Source organism: Lontra canadensis, unplaced genomic scaffold, assembly GCF_010015895.1.
Source record: "Lontra canadensis isolate GAN:19392208 unplaced genomic scaffold, GSC_riverotter_1.0 scaffold93, whole genome shotgun sequence".
NCBI lineage: Eukaryota > Metazoa > Chordata > Mammalia > Carnivora > Mustelidae > Lontra > Lontra canadensis.
Window position 1 is genome coordinate 284,598 of NW_022631087.1, and position 25,420 is coordinate 310,017.

General features: G+C 42.4%; 1 protein-coding gene across 2 annotated transcripts in view; it reads left to right on the plus strand.

Moving 5' to 3' along the window:
- The window catches only part of TXNRD1 (thioredoxin reductase 1), a 67,714-nt gene extending 42,573 nt beyond the window's left edge, over positions 1-25,141 (plus strand). For both annotated transcript variants that reach the window (XM_032836759.1, XM_032836758.1), the window contains exons 12-15: positions 5,218-5,325; positions 8,161-8,256; positions 12,097-12,231; positions 23,534-25,141. In XM_032836759.1, the coding sequence (XP_032692650.1) occupies positions 5,218-5,325; positions 8,161-8,256; positions 12,097-12,231; positions 23,534-23,596 (402 nt within the window). In that variant the 3' untranslated portion in view covers positions 23,597-25,141. The remainder of the gene's footprint in view (positions 1-5,217; positions 5,326-8,160; positions 8,257-12,096; positions 12,232-23,533) is intronic.
- Positions 25,142-25,420: the final 279 nt, after the last annotated feature.

The following is a 25,420-nucleotide window of genomic DNA, read 5'->3' on the forward strand; positions in this document are numbered from 1 at the left end:
CCCTCATACATGCGTAGCCTTCCCCATTATCAACATTTCCTCCCTAATTATTGGAAAGGATTCTAGGAACATTGATTGTAAAGCACTTAGAATCTGCCCATTTTCCTTACACATAAATTATCATGGGTTGATCTAGGTTGGTTACAGTAATGGAAACCTCAAAGAAGGCAGCTAGTAGAATTTGTGACTGGCATTTAAGATGTACCTGGGGTTAGTTTGGATGGTGGCATGGATTGAGGCTAAAAAGGGTTTTTAATTCCAGATTGATCATTAAGCGCATAACAGCTGGTTATTATTCTGTATGGGATAAATTGAACTACTACTTTGAATGAGTTATGTCTTGTATTCATTGTTGCAATTTTTGAGTATCTGGTAAACCAGGAAAAGGGTATCTGGAAATGTAGCCTAAAATGCATTGAATTTATTCTTGACCTTGTATCTTTGTGTTTTCCTAAAGTGGAGATATTTTTATATACCAGAAATAACCAAAGGAGGCACATGCAAATATTTGCTCCTACATAAAGTTGAAATTAAGTAGCACAAAATTCTTAAAAACCTTTAATGAATCTTTGCACCAACTTTGAACATGCAGGGCTTTCCACGTGTGGGCATGGTACTGTATTCTGCTCTCTGGCAGGTAGAGCAAATTTTTTCTTAAAGTGCCTTATGGTTTATTAACATCAGAATTTAATATGAGTTGAAACTAAAAGGGCTTTCTTTTTTTGTTCTTTTTTATGTTTTTTTTTCCTTATTTTTAGTCTAACTCTAATAATAAGACAAATGCTTTTACCGTTCAGGGAATTATATTATAAAGAGGAGCTGTTCAGATCTCTGTTTTTGAAATCTCACTGGTCTGTCTGTCCTTTAGTATAGTAAATAAAATCAAAATGCCAGTAGATACCTAGGTTAAATGCATTTGGGGAAATCACACACTTTTTTTTTTTTTTTTTAAGCAACTGCATAATCTCTTTAATCTTGCCCAACCTGTGTTAAGAATTTTACTGCATACCTGAGAAGGTGAGAGAATCCATATCTGTCCTCCTCCTAAAGGAGCAGCTCTCAGAAAAGATCTCTTTTCTGTTGAAAAGTTTAGCTTACCATCAGCACCTGGCTGAGTTAAATCCATTATGGGATTTTAAGGGAGCCCAGATTGAATTGTGGGTGTTAGTGCCTTCCTCCAAAATTGCTATCCTCTGTTCCTCACCACTTCACAAGAGCGTTGGGAGGAAAGGGAAACAAAGTGCTACTTGTGTGTGCTTGCCACGCGCTTGGCACTGAGCTAAGTCCTCTGTAAGCCTTAATCTCATTCAGCCTCCGGGTAGCCCTGGAGGTTGATGACATGTACAGGGAAATTAGGTAACTGTACGAAGTCACAAGGCTGGGAGGCAGCCCAGGCATAAATGAAGTCCAGTTCTGATTGTAAGTATTACTGTCTTAGTCATGGTGATTTATTGCCTAAGAAAGATTTGGGAAGTGTAGATTATAGAAGAATAGGAGATAGGAAAGATATCTCAAGAATTAAAGAATCCACCAAATTTGCAAACATCTATGTAACACATGATTTTCCTAAATAAAATGAAGTGGAAAATACATTGGGGAAATTTAAATGAAAATTTTTAACGTTTAATAATATTTAAACTTCTGAAACTTAAAAATATTTGCCATTAAATAAAATACTTCATTCTTTTGGAAACACAAATGAAGGGAAGAAAAGTTTTTATCATTTCAAAAACTGAAAGAAAACAGTCTATAAAGCTGAGTCAGCCTATAAATGATGGACATTCCACTAAGCCCTTTGTTTAAAAAGCCACATGATAAGACACACACACCAGTTTAAAGCACAGTATGACAGAACACGTCAGCAGAATGACCAGTTGTTGTTTCTTGGATCTTTTTAGAATTGCTCTCAAACACTTGAAATACTTTGTTTTTACAAACAGTAAACATGAGCGACTTTATTATTAAGGCGGTACTTTATTTGTTAAGTCAGTTTTATAGTATATATAGAATATTTTAGGGATGCCTGGCTGGCTCATTCGGTAGAGCATGCAACTCTTGATCTCAAAGTTGTGAGTTCGAGCCCTGTGTTGGGTGTGGAGCCTACTTTAAAATTAAAAATAAACAATATACATATATTTTATATATATAATATTTTATGTGAAAACCATAGAGAAGCCATAGTATACATATCTTCAACTTCAGAATAGGTTGTATTCTGAAAGTTCATTAAGTTGATTGTTGTGAAAACTGTATAGTGTGTTCTCCAAATGGAAGTGTTGGAGACAAGGATTACATTTTCCAGGCTAGGCCATGACAGTCCATCCATTTAAGTCCGTTGGAACCTGCATTTTGGAACCTGGGACAACTTGTCTTTTATATGGATCCAGATTTCCATTTGATACACTGTTTCCTGCCTGAAGAATTTCCTTTTATAGCTATTTTAGTGCATGTCTGCTCCTGGTGAATTCCTTTTCTACTTGTTGTTTCTTTGTTTTTAAGTTTATTTTGCCTCCAGTTTTTTTGGAAGATATTTCTTGCAATATAGAGTTCTAGATTTACTGTGTTTCTTTAAATAGCTAGTGATTTGTCTGTTATCTTTTGGTTGCATGGATTCTGAACACAAGTTGGCTATCATTTTTATCTTTGTTCTTTATAAGATTTCCTTTTATCACTGTGTTTTAGCAATTACTGCTAAATTATTGTAAGTCGTGGCATCCTTTTCCTTAAAATTATTCTGCTTAGGGTTTGTCAAGATTCTTAGATTTATCTATTTATCCTTTTCATCAGATTAGGAAAATATTCAGCCATTCATTTGTTTTTTTCTGTCTTCCCTCTTCCTTTCTTCCCCTCAGCCTCCAATTAATGAATATTGGTTCACTCAGTATTATCCCAGGAGTCTTCTGATGTACTTTTCACGTTCCTAACCCCATTTCTGTTCTCTATTTTTTTTTCGAGAACCTGTCGTGATGTCTTTAAGTTTGCTGATCGTCTGCACTAAGGCTATTAATTCCATATTGTGTAGTTTGCACTTCAAATAGTTTTTTTCAATCTACAAGTTTTATTTATTTAAAATGTTTTCCTTATCTCCCCTCAGCGGGTTCATGTTTTTCTCTATTTGCTTGAATATACAGACCATATTTATAACAGCTCATTGAGTGTCCTCTGGTGATTCCATCATCTCATTTTCAGTGTCTGTTTCTATTCATTGATTTTCCTCTTGGTATTGGCTCACGTGTTTTTGCTTCTTTGCATGTTTTGTTATTTTGGATGGATGTGGATGTTGTACATTTTACATTGTTGGGTGCTGGGTTTTATTGAATTCCTTTGTACATTGTTGGATTTTGTTACGGGAAATTAGTTTTATCCTTTTGTAAGACTTGCTTTTGTGCTTTTTTAGGGCTTATCTAGGGCTGATTTAGTTCTGCCACTAAGCTGATGCCTTTTGGAGGACTCTACCCCATTCTCTTTACTTTATGAATTCTTTCTACTCTGGCTTGAGGGAACAGGAACTATTTCCAGTCCTGTAAGAGCTCTGGTCACTTGGGGGCCTCCTGCTCTCCAGTGGTTCTTTTTTTTATTTTTAATTAAATTAAGTTTATTTATTTATCTGACAGAGAAAGACACAGCAAGAGAGGGAACACAAGCAGGGGGAGTGGGAGATGGAGAAGCAGGCTTCCCGCTGAGCAGGGAGCCCGATGCGGGGCTTGATTCCAGCACCCTGGGATCACGACCTGAGCTAAAGGCAGACGCTTAACAACCGAGCCACCCAGGTGCCCCTCTCCAATGGTTCTTTCCTCACCCTGGAGTACCTCCTGTGAGGCATTGATGGGTTAATTCTCAGCCCAGATCTCTGCAGATTTCAGGAGTTCTTTTGCGCAGCTCTGCCCTGCAGTTTCGAGCCACCCTGACTCCCTCCAACAGTGGTCTCCATCTCTGTGACTCAGACACTGCTGCGCTCTGAGCTCCCTGCTCTTGCCCCCGGTCCTTAGTGCTCTGGACAGTAAACAAGAAGCCACTGGCCTCGCCTCATTTGTTTCCCTTCTGTCAGGGATCACAGTCCTGCACTGCCTGTTGTCCAGTGTCTGAAAGTGTTGCCTGCTCTTCGTCTGGTTTTCTTGTTGAAAGTAGGAGGGTAATTCTGGTCCCTAATACACCATGATGGCTGTCCGTGGATGTCTGCCTGTGCTTTCGATTCAGGGATCCAAGGGTTTATGTTCTGTTTAGAGAAGAAGGATTATATTTATTATTTCTAGAGGGAGACAGGTTTTAAAGATTTTACCCTACCATTTTAAAGGGGAATTGAATATCTGATATTTTAAATGCAGAATGTTACTTAGGCTCCCCGCTGTGTACAAATGTGATCGGCAGGTTTTTACCAAATCACGTTTACAAACACATTTGATATTTACATAATCTCTTCCTCACTTCATATCAGTGTACTGAAGACTGAGAAATCCATTGTAGAGAAACTGGTGTATTTATTTAACCCTGCATTTCACAAACTTGTTTGACTTCAGAATACTTTTGTCATTTCTACCATTAACATCATTAAGATATGCTTTGGAAGTACTACCAGTGACTTTGTTTCTGTGGCCTTCCACTTCAGTGGCTGTAGAGCACCACGCAGACAGCGTATACTGCAGAGCCACTTTCCTGTTTGCATCTGAAAGCTGCTCGCAATGTTACCACTGTTGAGGAGAACTGCAGCCATGCCCCATTAAAGCATGTAGCTTTTTCCGTACAGTAAATTATAGGTTTCCAGGAGTGGGGTTCTTTTTTTTTTTTTTTTTTTTCAGGAGTGGGGTTCTTGGCAAAGAAGGTTTTTATGGTTCTTAACTGGTATTACCTAATTGATTTTCCAAAGAAGTCTGTTAATTCCTGTCACTGTCAGCATTGCGTACTCTCATCTTGTTTTTGGCTGCTTTATAAAGGGAGAAAAAGTGTGTCCTTATTGTTAACATCAGCTGGTAGTTGGATGGAGAAGGCACGTGAACCTGTTCAGGACTATCTTGCCAGACTTCAAACCTCTGTTACAACTGTCACATGAGTTAATGGTTCTCAGTGTAGTAGGTTTATATCTGGGGTTGCGACTTCCCATACTTTTTGGTAGAAATTTATTAGTCTGCTTTCCCCTCTTGATTTTGAACCTCTTTGATGTATACCCTTTTTTGAGTTCTAATTTCTCCTGTATTAACTCTTTTCTTCCTTCTGAAACAGTGTGACTATGAAAATGTTCCAACAACTGTGTTTACTCCATTGGAATATGGTTCCTGTGGTCTTTCTGAGGAGAAAGCTGTGGAGAGATTTGGGGAAGAAAATATTGAGGTAAGTTATATTCTTTATGCCTGTGTTAAGTTACTGCTGCTTTTTGTTAAAAGTAATATCAAGCATACAGAAAAGGTGAAAAATTGTACAAAGACCTTTTGTTAACCTATAATCCAGATTCATGTATTGTCAACATTTTGCCCATTTGTTTTATACTTTTCATATTCTCTTTTTATCTCTCTGTATATTTTTTTCCCTTGCACCTTTTGAAAGGAAGTTAAATGCCCCTTTACTCCTTAATTCTTCAGTGTGTGTTTCCTGCGAACAGGGTATTTCTTAAGTAACCACATTATAGTTACCACTTTTAGGAAGTTTAATGTTCATAGAACACTTGGATATGATCTACCTTGTTTTTGAGTCTTATCAGCTGACCCAGGAATACTTCCATTTTTTGAAACTGCTTTTACTGGTTCCTTTTATTGTTAAAACAATATTGCTGTAAATGTGAAAAATAAGAAAACTAAAAATTAACAGCATATCAACCATTCTATTAATGACATTTGGGTTTTTTGGTACCATTACCCTCTTTTAACTTTGCCACAGTCGAGGAACCATACACGTGAAATACACTATTTTTGTGTACACAGTGCTACCCAAAGAGACTGGTGCTTTAAATCATTCAAGAGAAAAGTTTCCAGTAAAACCTTCCGGAAGACCAGATTTGTAAATTAGAGTAAATTTTGTGAAATGAAAGCCTATTTTAAATCTCTTTATCTTTTTCTTATTATATGTGTTAGCAGTAGCATGTAACATCTTGGTCTTATTAGTACAGCATGAGTAACATTTTCTGACTATAAAAATAGTATATCCTCATTATAGGAAGTTTGGAAAATTAGGAAAATATAAAAAAGGAAATTGTAATTCATAAAGAGATTACTGCTGTTAATATTTTGGCATATTTCCTTCTGGTCTCTTTCTGTGTGTTTATATATTGTATATATGTGTGTGTATGTATAATTGCAGGTACATAAGTCTTGTGTGCAATTTTCTGTTCTATTTTACAGTTAATGTTAGGTCATGAGCATGTCACCCTAAAACCAGCATTTTTAAAGAATGACTTAAGTATTTTGGGATGTGCTAAAATAATTCGTTAAGCCATTGTTTATATTATAAATAAAGCAATGAACATCTTCATAATTCACTGTATTTCTCTGGTTATTTTGTGAAGATAGATTCCTACCAAAAGATTCTTTTTTTTTTTTCTACCAAAAGATTCTTGTGTTTTAAGGTTCTTTTAAGGATTTTTTTTTTTTAATTTATTCATTTGACAGAAAGAGAGAGAGATCACAAGTAGGCAGAGAGGCAGAGAGAGAGGGGGAATCAGGCTCCCTGGTGAGCAGAGAACCCGATGCAGGGCTCCATTCCAAGACCCTGAGATCATGACCTGAGCCAAAAGCAGAGGCTTAACCCACTGAGCCACCCAGGCGCCCCTGTTTTAAGGTTCTTAATATATATTTCATTTTTCTTGACAGGCTTTGGCTTTCATTTTATTAGAATTTGCATTTTTTCATTATAAAAGTAATGCCTTTGGGGCACCTGGGTGGCTCAGTCAGTTAAGCATCAGGCTTCAGCTCAGGTCATGATCCCATAGTCCTGGGATTGAGCCCTGAGTTGGGCTCCCTGCTCCCTGGGGAGCCTGCTTTTCCCTCTCCTCCCTGCTCTGCTCACTCTGCATCTCTGTCTCTCTCAAATAAATAAATAACATCTTTAAGATAAATAAATAAAATTAATGCATTTGAGTTGAAATTTTGAAAATGGAAATAGGAAACAATTATCCATAGATCTATGTTGGTAACACAGCAATCGTTAGCAATTTTGGGTAATTTCTTTAACCATCTTTTCCCTGTGTAATTATTATGATACTATGACCCTATATATTCAATTTTGTAACCCACATTTTTTTTAAAAGTTCACATTGTATTATAACATCAAAGAACACTTACTATAATGGCTACCTAATCGGTATATTTTTAAAAAGTAGCGGTATATTTTTAAAAGGTAGCCAGCTAGGGGCGTCTGGGTGGCTCAGTGGGTTAAGCCTCTGCCTTCAGCTCAGGTCATGATCCCAGGGTCATGGGATTGAGCCCCACATAAGGCTCTCTGCTCGGCGGGGAGCCTGCTTCCCCCCTCTTTCTCTCTGCCTGCCTCTCTGCCTACTTGTGATCTCTGTCAAATAAATAAACAAAATCTTAAAAAAAAAAAAAAAAGGTAGCCAATCATATATGTTTTGAATTAAGACTGGCAGCTGAAGGTGGAAAAAAAATCCCTGTAGTCACCCAGATTTAAGTTCATGAAGCATCAGTCAAGATATCTGCGTCCTTCCACCTCTCATCTTCCCTGCCTCCCTCCTTGTTTTCTTCATTGCTTTTGGTGAATTATAAATTCCTCCAAAGGAGGGAATGTCTTTGGAAGCATCAAGCAAGGAACTGGATAATTGCTATAATTGCTCCTGGCACCTTACTTGTGTCTTGCCCAAAGTTGTCATTCCTATGCAGGATAGTGTTGGGTTATTTTTTTCTCTTGTTTTTTTGATGTAAGACAGCAAGTAATTACCTGGCTTCTTTCTCTCGTTTGCTTGCTTTTTGTTGTTATTATTACTTAAGGTTTACTTTTCTGAGATTGAGATATAATTAAGGGATGAGCCTGTAGCAAAGGGTCCTGACAACAAGTTTAAGGTCATTTACTATCTGACCAAATTCCTATTTATTGCATGGATCTTATTATTTAATGAAAGTCTGAGTATCAAAGAGCCTCCAGTATTTTTAATCCATAGCTGGTTTTGACAAACATACTTCTTAAGATAATGGGTCTTAAATTGTTTGTATATCTTCTCAGGTTTACCATAGTTACTTCTGGCCGTTGGAGTGGACAATTCCATCAAGAGATAACAACAAATGTTATGCAAAAGTAATCTGTAATATCAAAGACAATGTAAGTGAAATACTCATTGAATCCTTTTTTCCGATAACTTCATTTTGTTTTTAATATGTAGTTCTATTTTATTTTATTTTATTTTATTTTATTTTATTTATTTATTTATTTAAGATTTTATGTATTTATTTGTCAGAGAGAGAGAAAGCACAAGCATGCAGAGGCAGAGAGAGAAGCAGGCTCCCTGCTGAGCAAGAAGCCCCACATGGGACTCAATCCCAGGATTCTGGGATCATGACCTGAGCTGAAGGCAGCGGCTTAACCGACTGAGCCAGCCAGGCGGCCCTGTAGTTCTATTTTAATCACATGATGGACATGCATTCCTTTAGTATTTTACTTGTTGGTCTTCCCAGCCGTGTGGACACTGAGGGCAAGGGCCACAGTGACGCCACTTGGTCTGCTCTCAGTGTCCTCAGCTCGGAACCCTGCACAGGGTCAAGAGGCCCACCGACCTTGTGAGCACAGACCACAGAAACGACTTAGAACTGTGTGTGTTCATAAAAAGCCATGAAGTCAGTGACTTCTAGGAATAATGAGAAAATATAAAAGAACAGGAGTAACACGTGTTTATATCCTAAGCAGCTGGCCCTAATGAGAAAGGTGTAGTAGGAAGAGCTGGATTTTTTTTTTAAGATATTTTTTATTTATTTGACAGTGAGAGAGAGAGAGAGAGAGGTCACGGGTGGGCAGAGAGGCAGGTAGAGAGGGGGAAGCAGGCTCCCTGCTGAGCAGAGAGCCCGATGCGGGGCTCAATCCCAGGACCCTGGGATCATGACCTGAATCGAAGGCAGAGGCTTTAACCCACTGAGCCACCCAGGTACCCCTAGGAAGAGCTCTTAATTGGGTTCTGATTTAAGATTTCATTGGCGACTGCTGCATGTAACAACCGGTAACTAAAAGCCTGTGGGCAAACTCCTTGACCTCACAGGACTTATTTCCATGCCTATAAAGTCATTGAAGACATGCTTGGATTTTCTTTTTTTGGCTGCCGTTCCCATACTCAGAACACATGCATGCACACACACATACTTGTGGATTGGATCTGATGAGAACTGATATTTTTAACTTAGCTGGGATCTTACCTTTAAAAAGAAAAAAGTGTGAGTAAAAATGTAAATCATGCTAAAGAATCCATAGTTAAAAGCCAAATAAATTCAGACTTTTCTTATTTGGGGATTTGAATAATTTGAATATAATTATAATTGAACATGTATCCTGTTGAGAAACTACTGCCTCAGAGAGCAGTATAGGAAAATCTGGAGGTCCCATGAAAAGGATCATTCTAGATGCATTTAGTAAATGAAGGCATTAGGATGCAGTTGACATAAAGAACAATTTTATGCACTTACTTCCTTTGCACACAAAGCTTTTATCATTAAAAGTGTTTTGAGTATACATTAACTATCAATCCTGCTTTAGACGAAAGGGGAGGATGTGCGATGTTCTTTCCAGCTGTCTGGGGTCTCCCTCGAGCAGGAGATTGTTCACTTGCTTGTTGCTTGGAGCAGTCAATGAAACCGCCACATTTTCCTTCAGACCAAGCAAATCTGTTTTCCCTGTATGTGGTCTGTTGTCTTTTTTTCACTGTTGTGTCATTTGTTCAAGTAACACTTTATAAAAATTTTATTTATTTGGGAGAGCATGTGAGAGAGAGTGCTAGCAGGGGAGTAACAGCAGCAGACGTCTGCTGAGCAGGGAGCCCTCCTCAGGGCTCAATTTCTGGACCCTGGGATCGTGACCTGAGCTGAAGGCAGATGCTCAACTGACTGAGCCACCCAGGCACCCCTCAAATGACACTTTTTAAATATAATATGAAAAATCATTTTCACTGCTAATGAGCCCATCTTAATTAAAATAGTCGAGGCGATAAGGAGGTTGATACTCTTTTCAGTTATTTTCAGTATTAGAAAAGGTGAATACTTGTCATTCATCTGTCACAAGCAATCTTATACAAAAGCATGCTTCTAGAACTTGACCATCCTTGGGGCATATGCTTTATTCATTTTGAGTCAATCACTTCACAGTGTCTACCTGTGCTTGGTTTTTCCAGTGTTTATTTGCCAGGCTTTTATTCTTTTCGTATGCTGTGCTTCTCTTAAATGAAACACTCACATTTACAGGAAGATGGGGAAAGTACTGACCATCCAGATTCAGTGAATGTTCACATTCTGGTGTGTTTGCTTCAGAGCTTTTCTCTTGGAAGAGAAACCTTCACGGAAGAGATTTGTAACAACTTCTGTTAGAGTACTTACTCTGTACAATGTACTACTTGGAGGTCCACATGTATTAACTTCATTCTTAGTAATCCTGTGAGGTGTGTTCTCTTGTTCCACCCTTTCTGTTCATGAGGAAGCTGAGCCCCGGGGAGGTTAAGTAACTGTGCTCCGCTCACTTACCTCCTTCATAGCAGAGTTGGAACTAATCCCAGGCAGTGTAGGTCCCATGCTCTTAAGCATTACCCTATGCCTCTGTAGTCTTTGGTATTCCTTCTCGATCCCGTACTCATCCCCGGCCTCCGAAGCAACACTGTTTTGATGTGAGTGCCTCACCTGTTCATGTTTTTACGTTTGCTGCCTGTTATGTATCCGTAAGCATTATGCATTGTGGTTTAAGAGTGGTCCCCTCAGTTAAAAACAGAAGCCTGCAACTTAAAAAAAAAAAAATCTCTTTCTTTGAGATCTGTCCATATTATTAAGCATAAATCTAGTATATTTTAAGTGCAGTGTGTTTGGTGCTTTATCCATACACTAAACCCATGATGGGCAGGATAAATAATGCAAGATTTCAAGGAGGAATATTATTACAGTACTTTGGCAACAGGACAACCATCCTGATTGTTTTCCAGGCCATGATTGAACCTTAGATAAGGCTGTGCACCCAGCAGCCTGAGGTGCCTTATCTGCAGAGAGGAGGTTGGAATAGCTGTCATGAAGTCTGAACATTAGAATGCACCAGATTTCTCTGCCCTTAGCAGAGGTATCTGGAGTTTGGGATTTAGAGTTTATTCAGAGTTGCCAACATTTTTCTGTTTGTTTCAGATTGGAAGAGTTTTAAGTCTAACTATTCTTTCTACCCCCAAAGCCTTAGTTAAGATGATTTTTTAAATTTAAACAACTGCTTTTACTTATTTTTTTCCCAATTTTTAAAAAAAGACTTTTTATTTTAGAGAGTGAAAGAGTGGGTAGAAGGTGAATAAGGGGAGGGCGAGAGAGAAACCTAAGCAGATTCCACGCTGAGCATGGAGTTTAATGTGGGGCTTCATCTCACAACCCTGAAATCATGACCTGAGCCAAAACTGAGAGTCAGATGCTTTAACTGACTGCACCACCCAGGCACCCGTAGATTTTTACTTTTTTTAAAGTCATCTCTACACCTAGCATGGGGCTCAAACTCAGAACCCCAAGATAAGAGTTGCATACTCTACCGACTGAGCCAGCCAGGCACCCGGAAATGAATGCTTTTAAATGTTACAGCTATCCCAGGTAGTTTATCTGGAGCTTTGAGGCAGCCAAATAGAGGAGATGAGGACAGAACTGCCCTTAGAAAACATTTTCCAGAACATTTTGGTGCTTATGGAGTTGCAGACATGTTTGCTTTTAATGATTTCCTTCCTCATTGCTCCAGGCTGACTCTTTTTTCTCCCTTCTTGTTTGCTTCTAACTACCACACTCTACTGGCCCCATGTTGGAGTATCTCCAGCCTAAGTCACTTTTAGCAAGTGTTAATATAAGCCTTTAATCATTTCTAATCAGGGTTTTTAGAATAGACCAGGTCCACATTCTAAGAATGGGAAAGAGGGAAAGAATCAGTGTAACTGTATTCCTTTATTTTACATCTTAGGAACGTGTTGTGGGCTTCCACGTACTGGGTCCAAATGCTGGAGAAGTGACACAAGGCTTTGCAGCTGCTCTCAAGTGTGGGCTGACGAAAAAGCAGCTGGACAGTACCATCGGAATCCATCCCGTGTGCGCAGAGGTGGGTCACCTGCACTTCAGCAGCTCTGTTCAGAAGTGCACAGTGGCACCTGGCTCGCAAGGGGCAAGTCCAGGACTCTGAAGTTAGTGTCTTTCTGCTGTGGTTGAGCTACTGCTGTACTTCCTTACAGTTCAGTTCATAATGGAATACCTCAAAGGGAGCCTTGTGTCTAGAAAGGATTTTTCCTTTTTCAGATACTTTGGTTTCTTGTGTGAGCTGGATAGTGGTTTCATGCTAGTGGTAAAAATGATGGCGGTGATTTATTTATAGAGATATGCCTTAAATTTTAGCATGTCTCCTAAATTATTTTCATGGCATTTGAAAATAGTGCCATTCATACCCAGAAAGCGCTTCAGTCCTCTTACCCCAGAGCCACCTCAAGGCTAGATGATGATGTCTCCTTCTTAAGTTTTGATATCAAAGGATGAGATTTGAATGGATGCTTTTTTAAAAGATGAAGCAAATGACACGAGAATTGGAACTTGACCGCTCTGGGCCTCTGGCTGTCAGTGTTTCTTAGGCTTGTCTGGGATAATGCAAGAGTTGGGTGTTGTCCTGCTTACCGTGAAGCCGTCCTTATAAACCAGAAGTGTGTCTACTTTGGAGACCATGGCAGAGGCCGAGAGGAGGTAGCTCGTATTAGACCACCTCAGCTGTGGAGCTGAAAATCATAGCTGTTAACTGGCCGCAGAGTCCAGGGTCCGGGATGGACGTGTGCTTTCACGCACGTGTGCTCACTTGTGCCTCGTTTTGTTCTACGGCCTGTTACCCAGTTGATCTCTGCTCTTTCTGCCTTCCCACAACTGAACTCTTTGCTGAGTGTGTGAAAGGCCAACTTTAAGACTTGGAAAAATGTTTTGGCTTCTTTCTGCTTTGCCTTTTCTATGATTAGGGATAGGGTCCTCCTCTGTATTAACATGCACCTGGCTGGGATAGATGTATAAAATATTAATGTGTGTAGTGACCAGGGTATTATTTATACATAGAAAACTTCTGTTTGGGGGAAATAGAACTGATCTTTTAAAAATATGACCCCCAGATTGAAAGAGAGTCCAGATTGAAGTTCTTAAAGATTGTACAATATATCTTTTTTGTTCGGTGTAATGACTATCTGCCTCAGGAATGAACCAACTAAGTTCACTTTTTTCAAAAAACATGTTCTGTGAGATAAATATTAGCATATAATATGATGCTTTAAGAAGACTTGTGGTAACCAAGTACCACACACTGGGTGGCCTAACACAACAGAAATTTATTCTTGCATAGTTCTGGAGGCAGGAAGTCTGAAATCAAGGTATTGGCAGGGCCATGCTCCCTTCTGGGGCTCTCGAGAAGGGTCTTGCCTGGCCTCTTCCAAACTTTTGGTGGTTGCTGCCGTCCTTGGCTGTCCGTGGCTCAGTCCTACGTTGCTGCAGTCTCCACTTCCGTCTTCACGTGCACGGCCTGGCCTCCTGTGTGTCTGTGTCTGGATGCCCCTTATTGGGACGTTGGTCATTGGAGTAGCCGCTCAAGTCCAGCTGGTATTACCCAAATAAGGCCATGTTGACAGGGGTCAGAGGTTATGACTTGAGCATATCTTTCTGGGAGATTTAACCCACAACAGTAACCCACAACAGTGAATATATTTAAACTTTAAAAACCAGTCCGAGATACTCAAAAATGACAGCAGTTATCTCTGACATGGATGAAAAGATGACTTTTCAGCTTGCATATGTGAGTGTCGAACTTTGTAAATCTGAGTTTAGCTCTCACTGGGCTGAAGAGAAGACCAATTCCCCTGCCTGTGTGGTGGCCTAGCAGCGGCGAATGGGGGGGCATCTGGCAGGAGGACTGCGGGCTAGGGCAGAGAGGTGTGCCGAAGAGGCAGGGTGTCTTCCTGAGGCCCCTGCCTGCAGGCCTGGTGGACCTGGCACACCTGGGGACCTCTGTAAGCATTCGCTGCTGTACATCTCCATCTGTTGGTTCTCCTGTGACTTTGAAGCTTGGAGGCTGAAAGTTTCACTGATTTGATAGGGCTTAAAAAATTTCTTTTTCCAAGCTGGTGGTTGATTAACGAGAGAAAAATTGGGTGGTCTGTCTGCAAACGTACTTGATGTGCAGTTATGTGTGTGGTACCATACTGGGTGCTTGTGAGGCTAGAGCAGGGTTTTAAGATGAGATTAAGACAGAGCAGGAGGCAGCTGAGTAAAGGACTGGTTGCAGTTCAGGGGGTCGAGCCCCCAGATCAGGATCAGTCCAAAGCGGAGTCTGGGGTAGGGATGAGGGGGACAGGATGGTTGAGGATGTAGTTCTTGTCTACCACGAGTGGGATGTGTTGTAGTTAGCTAGTCAGAGGGAACACCAAAGACAAGGCTCTGTGGGAGAGGTCCTGTTCCTTCATGAAACTGGAAAGCCCTTAGTACTGCTGTAGTTTGCAGAGTCCAGAGAGAGGGGGAAATAATTATGGTAGGTCATGGCCTTGTAAACCAAGGTAGGGTGTTTTTGGGCTTTATACTTGGGGCATTGGGGTTCGGCCTAGAGAAGGTTAGCTCACAGGGTAATGTGATCATTTGCATTGTGGAGAGAAATCAGTCCCTGGCTACATTGTGGTCTTGGACCTACTGGACCAGAGCAGCACATTGGGAAGTAAGGGAGGACGAGGGGCTGGGCAGCGGGAGACCTTGATAATGTTTGGGAGAGAAATAGGAAGTGGGCTTCGTGGTTCTTGCCAACTGACGGCAAGTGGGACAGGGAAGAGGTGGGAGTGATCGGCAGCTGTGGCTTGAAGCAGGTTCCGGGGAGTGATGCCGAACCTAGCGGCGGTGTTCATCAGGCCTTCCTCTGTGTGTCAGGCAGTCTGCTCTCTGCGGGGTCCTTATAAGAATTCCCTGGGTGGGGGGCAGTCGTAGCTCCATTTGACAGATGAGGGAATGGAGGACAGGGAGGTTGAATAACTTGTCCCTGGTTCTCCACCTCGGAACTGGGAGAACCAGGATTCACACCCAACCAGTCTGGCTTCAAAGACTGTGCAGATGGCACTCCACTTCCTTGTCCCTTCCACAGTGTTGGACATAGAATTCGAGAAATGGACATGATTTTCCTGGTGGCAACACGACTGTGTGGGAGACGGGCCTGGCCACAGCACCGAGCTTTTCAGCCACCTTAGTTTCCACAGTAGCTAAAGCAGAGATGGTGCTGCAGTCATAGGGTTGGTGAGCCGCGCTGTGCAGTTTGTCTAGGCTGGGTTCTCCCCGGCATTGCGTTATTAGAAGATGTGGCTTCGGGGCACCTGGGTGGCTCAGTGGGTTAAGCCTCTGCTTTTGGCTCGGGTCCTGATCTCAGGGTCCTGGGATCGAGCCTCATCAGGCTCTCTGCTCAGCAGGGAGCCTGCTTTCCCCTCTCTCTCTGCCTGCCTCTCTGCCTACTTAGGATCTCTGTCTGTCAAATAAATGAATAAAAAAATCTTTAAAAAAAAAAAAAGGAAGAAAAAAAGTGGGGCTTCTCCAAATGTCGTCCTGCGGTCGTTGGGGGGGGGGGGGGGGGGGGGGGGAGAGATGCATACTGGGAAAAAGCTTCTCTCCTGGGGCCCAGCTGCTCAGTGGAAGAGCATGTGACTCTTGATCTCAGGGTCATGAGTTCAAGCCACATGTTGGGTGTAGAGATTACTTAAAAATAAAATCATAAAAAAAAACTTTATTTAAAAACAGAAACAAGAAGAAAAGAAAATAGTTCATCTCCATTTTTCCTACCTACCACCCCTGCCTCTTGCAACTACCAGTCTGTTTTCTCTGTGAAATTTTTTTGTTGTTGCTGTTGTTGTTTTTAAGATTTTAATATTTATTTGAGGGAGAGAGTAAGTGAGAGAGAGAGCATAAGTGATGGTGGGGGGTTGTGGGCAGAGGGAGAAGCAGACTCCCCCAACTGAGCGGGGAGCCTGATGCAGGACTCAGTCCCAGGACCCTGGGATCATAACCTGAGCTGAAGGCAGATGCTTAACTGACTGAGCCAGTCAGGCGCCCTGGTGCAGATACCTTTTCAAATTGGTCTTTTTTTTGGTGGGGGGTACATAGCCAATATTGGACTTCCTGGATCATACTGATAGTTCTCTTTTTAAGGAACCTCCGTATTGTTTTCCATAGTGGTTGCAACAACTTGTATTTCCCCCAGCAATGCACAAGGGTTCCCTTTTCTCCACATCCTCGCCAACACTTAATTCTTTTCTTTTTATTAATAGCCATACTAATAGGTGTGAGCTGGTGTCTCATTTTAGTTTTGATTTGCATTTCCCTGATGATTAATAATGTGGAACATTTTTTCATGTACTTGTTGACCATTTGGATGTCTTTGGAAAAATGTCTGTGCAGACCTGCTTATTTCTTAATTGGATTTGATTTAATTCTCTGTATATTTTAGATACAAACTTCTTATTAGATATATGATTTACAGTTATTTTCTTCCATTCAGGCAAGAGAGGAGTGGTTTTTTTTTTTTTCCTCTCTCAGTAAGTACTACTTGCTTGCGAATCACATTTTGAGAAACCAAAGTCTTCTGTTCTCCCAACTATGGAAATATTTTTTTACAGCATCTTGAACAAGGGAAAGTGAAATCTGATTTGTAGGGAGCTTTAAGGGACTATTTTTTCTGTGTTAGATGGTAGGTCTGACTTGGACAATCATTTGATTAGCTACCAGATCCAGTGCTTTTTCGTGTCTGGCTTTATGCTGTCGAGATGTGCCGCCCACAGTGTTACCCGTCCATGTGAGATACGGACAGAAGCGAACAAGGGTGGGATAAGAACTTGACAAGCTCTCTGACCGTATCTGAGCTTGGCGTTTAATTTTACATGCCTTTTAAAATTTTATTTTCTAATACATTTTTATTAGATTTCACCAATGCCAGTCCATGGGTTGAATTAGAGGTAATAATAGGTTAAAAACTGGTCCCGAGCACTGTTTTAAAGTATTGAGAACGAGCCACGGCTCTGGGCCAGCGGTGGGTGGTTTGCGGAGTGAGTCACTGGGGGCTCTTCATGGCGTTCTGCTAACAGAACCCCGCCAGCTGAGCAGCCAGCCTTTGGTTCTCAAGTGTCATTAGTGAGAAGAGTTGGCAGATTCCTCAGTTGAGGAGCTGCTCTAGAAGAAGGAGGGAGTACTGTTGTTTTGACTGAGATCTCTTTGGTGTCAGTGCGGGGAGCGGAGGGGGAGTCTTAACGCCTGGAGCATTGTCGTGCATTAATTAGCGTTATTCAGTGTGAAGATAGCGTGGTGCTGATTTATTCGGGATTTCTGAGCAGCAGTAATTGAGTAGGAAGATGAATGCACATCATTTAGAGTAGTAATTTCAACTAACCAAGTTTATTTGTAGGGGAAGAAAGCCCATGAGGAGAGAGCATTAGGAAAGACCCCAGTGAAATGTTTTTAAGTCAGTCTTTGTGCTGAACATCAAAAATTTTAGTTGTCAACATGATCGCAGCCTGGAGTAGGGGGGCTTGTGAGACGGGGCGGCGGTGGCAGATCTGAAGGGGAGGGGGATAAGGGGAGGGGCGTGCCTAACAGCTGCACTTGACCTTTGTACGTGTTCTTCGTGTTGGCGTGGAGAAGCATGCAGGGGTGGCCTCCATGCTGGTTTTAAAAAGATCTGTTTTTATGAAAATTCTAAAGAGCCTACATGCACACAAAAATCTTGTAAAAATAAGGGCATGAGGGTGGCTCAGTTGGTTGAGCAACTGCCTTCAGCTCAGGTCATGGTAAGTCCCACATCGGGCTCTCTGCTCAGCTGGAAGCCAGCTCCCTCTGCCCTTCCTCCAGCTGCTGTGTGTGCCTGTGCGCTCGCTCTCTCCCACTCGCTGTCTCTCAAATAAATAATCCTTAAGAAAATTTTTTTTAAATCTTGTAAAAATTCACCTTATCTTTTTTTTTTTTTTTCATTTAGACTGATCAGCCGTGTAGCACTTTGGCTTTTCCACATCTTTACCATGACCATGTTATCAATACAAGACAAATAGATAAGAGCTCTTTCTAAAAATTCTTTTAAAAACATCCGGTATTTTTGATGGGTTTTCTTTTCTTTTTTTTTTTAAGATTTATTTATTTATTTATTTGACAGATCACAAGTAGGCAGAGAGGCAGGCAGAGAGAGGAGGAAGCAGGCTCCCCACTTAGCAGAGAGCCCGATGCGGGGCTCCATCCCAGGACCCTGAGATCATGACCTGAGCCGAAGGCAGAGGCTTAACCCACTGAGCCACCCAGGCACCCCTTGATGGGTTTTCTTTTCTTTGTCTTTTTTTATTCTTTTTAAGAGAGAGCAAGTTTGTGCGAGCTGGGTAGGGTAAGGGAGAGAGAGAATTTTAAGCAGCCTCTGCACTGGCATGGAGTCTGACTTGGGGCTCCGGCTCACCACCCTGAGATCAGGACCTGAGCCGAAATCTGAGTCAGCCACTTAAAACTGACTGAGCCACCCAGGCGCCCTGAGTCTCCTTTTCTATCCAGATCTCCTACCAGTTCTGTTTCTAAATTAATTTCTGAGAAATAAAACTCAAGCTTGTAAATTCAGAAGCCTGAAATTTGCTGTAATATATTAGCTGACTTTTATCCTTCTTCCTTTATAATAATTGAAGCCAGCATGTTTGGTGGTATTTTAAATTGCCCATGATATCATCCTAACACATCTGTTTTCATTATCACGTATTGTCTTTCTGTCCTTTTCCACAATTGCACATTTATTTTAAACAAAGGAATTTTATTGCTTTTCAAAAGAGTTGCCATAGCTTTTACAGTGTTATCAGCATGAATTTAGGCGTGCTAATGAAACTGTTGCAAAATTCAGTGTAATTTTTTTTTCCTGTGTTAGTAAAAAAGGACTAACTGTAAAGAATTTTTACATATCTTCGCCACCGTATTTTTTTAAGATGTGAATTGTTTGTATTTTCTTCTGGCTTCATTTTTTTTTTTTTTAAGGTTTTATTTATTGATTGACAGAGATCACAAGTAGGCAGAGAGGCAGGCAGAGAGAGAGGAAGGAAAGCAGGCTCCCTGCTGAGCAGAGAGCCTGATGCAGGGCTCGATCTTGGGACCCTGAGATCATGACCTGAGCCGAAGGCAGAGGCTTTAACCCACTAAGCCACCCAGACGCCCCCTGGCTTCATATTTTTAATGTTTTAAAATACTGTCCATTATTACTTGGGTTTGAATTTTTTAAGATGCTTATAATATTGGTATATATATACATACACACACCATATATATGGTACATATTGTCCATAACAATATATACCATATATTGGTATAGAAGAGGTTAAAAAGGCTTTTGTCACTATTTTTCTCAGTAATTTTTTTTTTTTTTTGGTTTGTTCCTCTTTTACACAAAAGTTTTTCTCCTTTTATTCAAAAGTAGTTTTGGTTCCGATTCCTATTGCTTTGACCTGCATACGTCAAAGTGGCCTTGATTTCTTTGCTCTTTTGTCTTTAGATTAAAAGCTGGGAAACAAGTTACTTCTCAGGAATCAAGGGGGTAGCTGACCAGAAAGTTTGCCCAGGTGTGTCCAGGTGCACCAGTGCAGACGTGGGTACTCGATGAGCCTTGTTTCCTCACGGGACTCTCTCAAGCGAGCCCTGGCCTCCCATCTCAGGAAGACACTTAGTGGCTGGCGAGGGTCAGCCTGGGCGGAGGGAGGACAGTCGCACTCCACGGAAACTTAATGGTGTCCCTTCAGCCTACTTGGTGTGACCAGTAAGGTTTGGCTTGAAATCTTAATTGTACTCAGTAACCAAATATGCTTCTATATTTAATGAACACAAAGCCCTTCTATATTTTCATGACTGGGCAGTACAGATGGACAGTTTAGGGGGGGTGGTGGTGGTGTTTTGCTTATAAAAACAGGTCTTTTCCTTGCCGGTGCCCTGCGGTCATCATGGGTCAGCTGCACCTGCTCCCTTCCCTCCAGGGCCCGATGGTAGGAGCAGCCCCTTCCCAGGGCATCTCTGGCTAAGTCACAGAGGGGAAGGAGGTGTAGGCGAGCACACCTTGGTGCTCACACAGTTACGAAGCGACGCTTCCTGCTTCCATACATGACCCCGGCCAAAGCAAGCCCTGGGCGCCTCACGTCTAATAGGGTGAAAGTGTATATTGTGTGATCCACACGACAGGTCTTCATAGGGCTGTTTGGGAAATTAGCAAAAACTTCCCGATAGTTCAGTCAGAATTTTAAGACGTGAATTAAGTATCAGTGTTAACACAAAGAGAAATCAGATACGACAGAGAAGCAGCTATGTAAGACCTCATAATTGCTTATCAACAGGAATGGAGACAGAAGCAGTGTTCATCGCAGATGTGTGGCCTGGTGATGGCCGTCACTGAGAGCTGCTGGATGAAGGGAGAGGGAGGTGCGGGTCTTGGACAGGTTGGAAATGTCCAGGAAGAGGTGTTTGTTAGGTCTTACTGGTGGATGGTTCCAGAGGGACACAGTGGCTGGAGAGATGGTGCCTAAAAGGGGGAGTGGACTAAATGAGATATAATGTGAGGTGTCTGAGTTGGGGAGAGCTGGGGGCAGAAGCCTGGGGCAGTGCCTCCCGGCCTCAGTGGCGGCGTTGGTGCAGCATAGCTGGCCTTCGAGCTGGGGGAGATGGGAGTTCAGCGTGCCTCCTTGCCACGGCGGGAGTAACCACGGTCATTCTCATGGGACAAGAGAGGAGAGAGTTGTTAAAAGGGAGGTGAGGCAGACGACAAGAAGTGTTACAGAGGGCTGTGTGAAGGGAAGACTGCAAGGTGCCCTCTGGGTTTGGCAGCCAGAGGGTTCTTGATGACCCACAGGCGTGGCAGGGACCGAAGCCAGATTTCAGTGAAATGAGGAATCAAAATAGACTGTAAGTACCAACAGCTTAAGATTTAGTCTGTAAAGAGGATAAGAGATGGTGGTGATAGAGGTGATCATAAGGTCAAGGGAGGGTGTTTTGTTTTTTTTAAATTAATGCAATGTGAGCCAGTTTAAAAGCCAAGAAGGAGGAACCAATAGAAAAGGCCAGGTCAAGAATAAAAAGGGGTGGGTTCAGGTGACACAGGAAATAAGAACTTGAGGACTGGGATCCAGAGCCCAGCCTGGCCCAAGGAGGGGCTTAGAAGAGTTGGGCTAGCCCGGGGTGGTGAGTTAAAGGCTTGTTACCCTCTGGTTGCATTTCTCTGAGCCAGAAGAACCTCCGGTAACATTTTTGTAGGTCTGTAGGTAACATTTTTGACATTAGTGTAGGTCTGATAGTGACAAAGTCACTTAGCTTTTGTTTGTCTGAAATGTCTCCATTTTGCTTTCTTCATGGAGGAGGGAAGTTTTTGTTGACTATAGAATTCTAGGTTGACCGTTTTCTTTCTTTTCTTTCCCCTCATCATTTAGTACTTTGATCTATGCCAGGTACCTGGGTTTTGTTGTCTTCCTTTAAAGAGGATTGAGTTTTCTTGTGGTTGGTGGTTAATGTCCCAGTAGATCACTTGATCCTCTGGAAGCTTGTCTTTAAGCTTTTTTAGGGTGGTCTGGAGTAGCTTTTACTCTGGGGCTAGTAACGCCTAGCCCTCTTTTTAGATGGGGCTTTCTGAGGTCACTCCTGATGGCTCCAGGGGCCCAGAGAGGTCTCTTGACTGCAGTTGGTGCAAACTGGAACGTTTCCCGGCCCTGAGTGGGTTGTGGTGCTGGTTCAGTTTGCAGCTCCGGTGGTGGTGCTTCTCTGGCTCCTGGGGTCCTGCCACCAGGATATGCATAGGTTGGTATTCAGGCAGAGATGAGGGGACAGTTCTTTCTCTGGGTAGCTGCCTCCTCTTGGGCATTTGGCCCCACAGATCCCAGCCACCTCAGCCTCCCCATTCTCCACTCCATTTCTCCAAGTCCCCGAGATGTCTGTGCTCTCTCTGGGCTGCACCAATGTCTTTTAGAATGCTTCTGGGTAGAAAGCCAGGACTGTTGAAGGCTCACCTTGTTCCCCCTTTTAAGGTGATTTCCTGTTGTCTGGTGTCTAAAGTAGTTCCATGAGTTTTGCCCAGAGAGCTGGTTTGGTACCGATTACTCCATTCTACCAGGAATGAAAATCTGTTTCTAAATATGTACGAGTATACGTTTTTAAAAATTTTGACCATAGGCTTCCTATTTGGTAAAACTTTGGAAGATAAGCAACTGCTGGTTAGTTTACCATGCAGTAGACTTCTAGACTTTGGATTTTGCCAGAAATTCCCAGTGCATTGCCTGTATTGGTGTTCCACAAGAAATTCTACTATAAGACAATCCTGCATTAGAATGAATCACTTGGGACTCATGCTAAAAATGAGATTCCTGGGCCTACTGTAAGTCTGCTGTATTAAGATCAGTATAATTTCCGTGTATTTTAATCTGTGAGTAGACTTTTCTCACTGTAGAATCATTGTTTTTGTGAATAGATGCTCTAGTTCCACAAGCACCAGATGTTTTCAGGGATGTGACAGGAGGCGGGCTTCTCTGTCACTGCAGATGGGAGTATCAGTTGGCCTGGCACCTTGGGAATCCAGTCCCATAGAAGTGACCCTCCAACCCAGCAATTGTACCTTAGCTGTGGGTGCAGGGAGACTGCTAGAATGTCACAGAGCGTATTGCAAATAACATATTAGTAATACAGGAGCCTGGATATGTAATTGGTAATATATTCACTGTTTGAATAATTGGGTTCTGTGGCATATAGTGTATATAGTATGCTGTAGTTAATTGAATACTGTTCAGTGCAGAGTAGAAGAATTAGAGCTCTTTGTACCCATATGGGTGACTGAATTATAGAAATGCAGGACAGAGCCAAGGAAGCAGGTGGCAGAAGAGTACATACATCATTTTGCTACGTAGAGGTAGTTTTTAAAAACCCACAGAAGTTGTGCAGGAAATGTTAGAGGAGTGGTAAGCATTGAGAGGGGAGGGGCGCGCACGGGGGCTCTAACCACATTTGTAATCCCCGAGGTGAGCAGGCACACGGGTGTTTGTAACCAAGTACTTTATGCCTTTCTGTGTATCCAGACTCTCCCACTATGTGTTTCTTTTAGAGAATTGACAAGCAACTTGGGTGACGCATTTCATTGCTTTAATCACGCCCATGGTAATATAAAGTTAATATAAGTTAAATTTTTTCTCTTTCACCTTGGTTTTAAATGCTTTTCCCCTTTTATCTGGAGAAATTGTGATATCCTTGGTCATATTACTTTTCTGCTGTATTCATTTTAAGTAGTCCCTAAGTCACTCTTGACGGCTACAGTGTTACCTGCTCTGCTCCCTGTTAAGCTCATGTGCTCCGGTGTCTGAAAATCTCCTGCTCTCTCCTCCCCGCAGGTGTTCACAACTCTGTCGGTGACCAAGCGCTCTGGGGGAAACATCCTCCAGGCCGGCTGCTGAGGTTAAGCCCCAGTGAGGATGCTGCCGCCGACACTCCAGACCACCACCGTGTTTCCTTGCCCAAATCCAAGGGGAGGTTTTAGGAAGGGTCTTGGACTTTGGCACCTGCATGTCCAGTGCTTACAGCACCCAAGGCCTCCTTGGATCTCCTGGGTAGCAGGTGGTGTGTGGAAGGCGGGCAGTGTCCCACTGGGGTCACCGTGACGGACGGGAACTGACACTCGGCAGGGCATCGGCGCGGTGCGTCCATGAAGTTGCTGGCCTCAAGCCCGTGTGGTGGGCAGTGACGGAACAGCTGTCGAGCAGTTTCAGCATGACCTTCCCTTCGTGGGTTTGCTGATTCTCACTGTTAAGCTTTCTACTGTTGATTCTTTTTTTCTTTTTTCCTCCAAGGTGTGAATGATACTAGAAATGAGAAGTGTTAGTAGTCGATTTTTGTCCAAAAGCCAGTCTTGGCTGGAGTACGCAAGTAAGGTGCCTTGTGCACGGGAGGCGCGATTTGGTCCTTTGGAAGCTGCGTAGGCTTGTCCCACACGAGAGAACTGCCCCAGGATTCCCGGGTCCCGTTCCCTGTGACCGACCATTGAGCAGGGTCTCCCCTGATGAGTTCTGTGTCCAGAACAAGTACAGTTAGGGTTGAATCTGGCCACGTTTGCTCCATGCACTGTGTCACCAACTGTTACCAGTTCTGATTGTGTTTAGGAAAGGAGGTGGCCCCTTGGCCGGCCTGTTGGAAGTAATCACCAGCGCTCGAGCTGCCAGTGGAGGGGAATTCCCACCAGGACTCATCAGGGAGGCAGAGTTGCACCTTAAACGGGGAAAAACCATAAATGTTTTCCTTTATATAGTTTGTGTTGGTCTAAGTGAGCTCTTTTGCAGTAAGAAACATTTAACTTGTGTAACACTTTTTTTTGGGTAACTTTAACTTTAAGCTAAAAACACAGACTATCACGGCCTTACTTTTCACGTGTACTTTGTATCTGTCCCTTCCTGTGAGCTGCATTCATAGGAAAATAGGTCTTCCCACACTTAATGATTTAACTCTTTTGTGGTAATTGCTTTTTTAAGGAAGCTCTTAATGTCATAAGTTATTATTTTTGACCACAGGTGGATGTGAAGGATTTTCATTTAAAAACCAAATGGTTTTGACTTTTTTCTGTTGAATGAATGACTGGTCCTGGTGGAATTGTGGTGGAAGTGTTTATGCTCCATTAGCTTTCCAGCTTGTAGGTGACGGAGAGGGATTAGCTCCGCAGCTCTAGATTTGTGCGTGAATGTGCGGACTCTTCCAGGACTACGTGTGGGCCACCTTGTCCCTCTCGAAGTTGGATTTGAAACTTGTGCTGTGGCCATCAGGCCTCCCGCCAGCAGATCACCCCTCCCCTCAGCCTGGATTCTCGGTGGCAATGCCAAGTGGCTGATCCACAGTACATTTCTTGGGTCACCTCAGGGAACGTCTGCGTCTGCCTGGCGCTTCGTCAGCAGAGCGCCTCACCCTGCCCCTGCGGCTCTGCCTCATGCTCTCACCCATGCAGTTCTTCGAAGACCAGAGAAGAATGGGGGGAAACTGAGGCAGTTGACTGTTAAGTTTTATTTATTTTTTTTTTATTTTTTTTTTCCTCCAAGCCTGCCAGTCTCAGAAGTTAGAACAATAGGCAGTATGATATGTTCATGCCTAATCATGTTGTGATTCTCTCTTAGTGGAATGGAATGTTCAGCCCCCACAAGAAGGATTATACCTTATCGGCTTGTCTTATTTACATTCTATAATTGCCCACTGTACTGAGATTCATGATTCATATTAAATTCTATGTATTTTGTTAT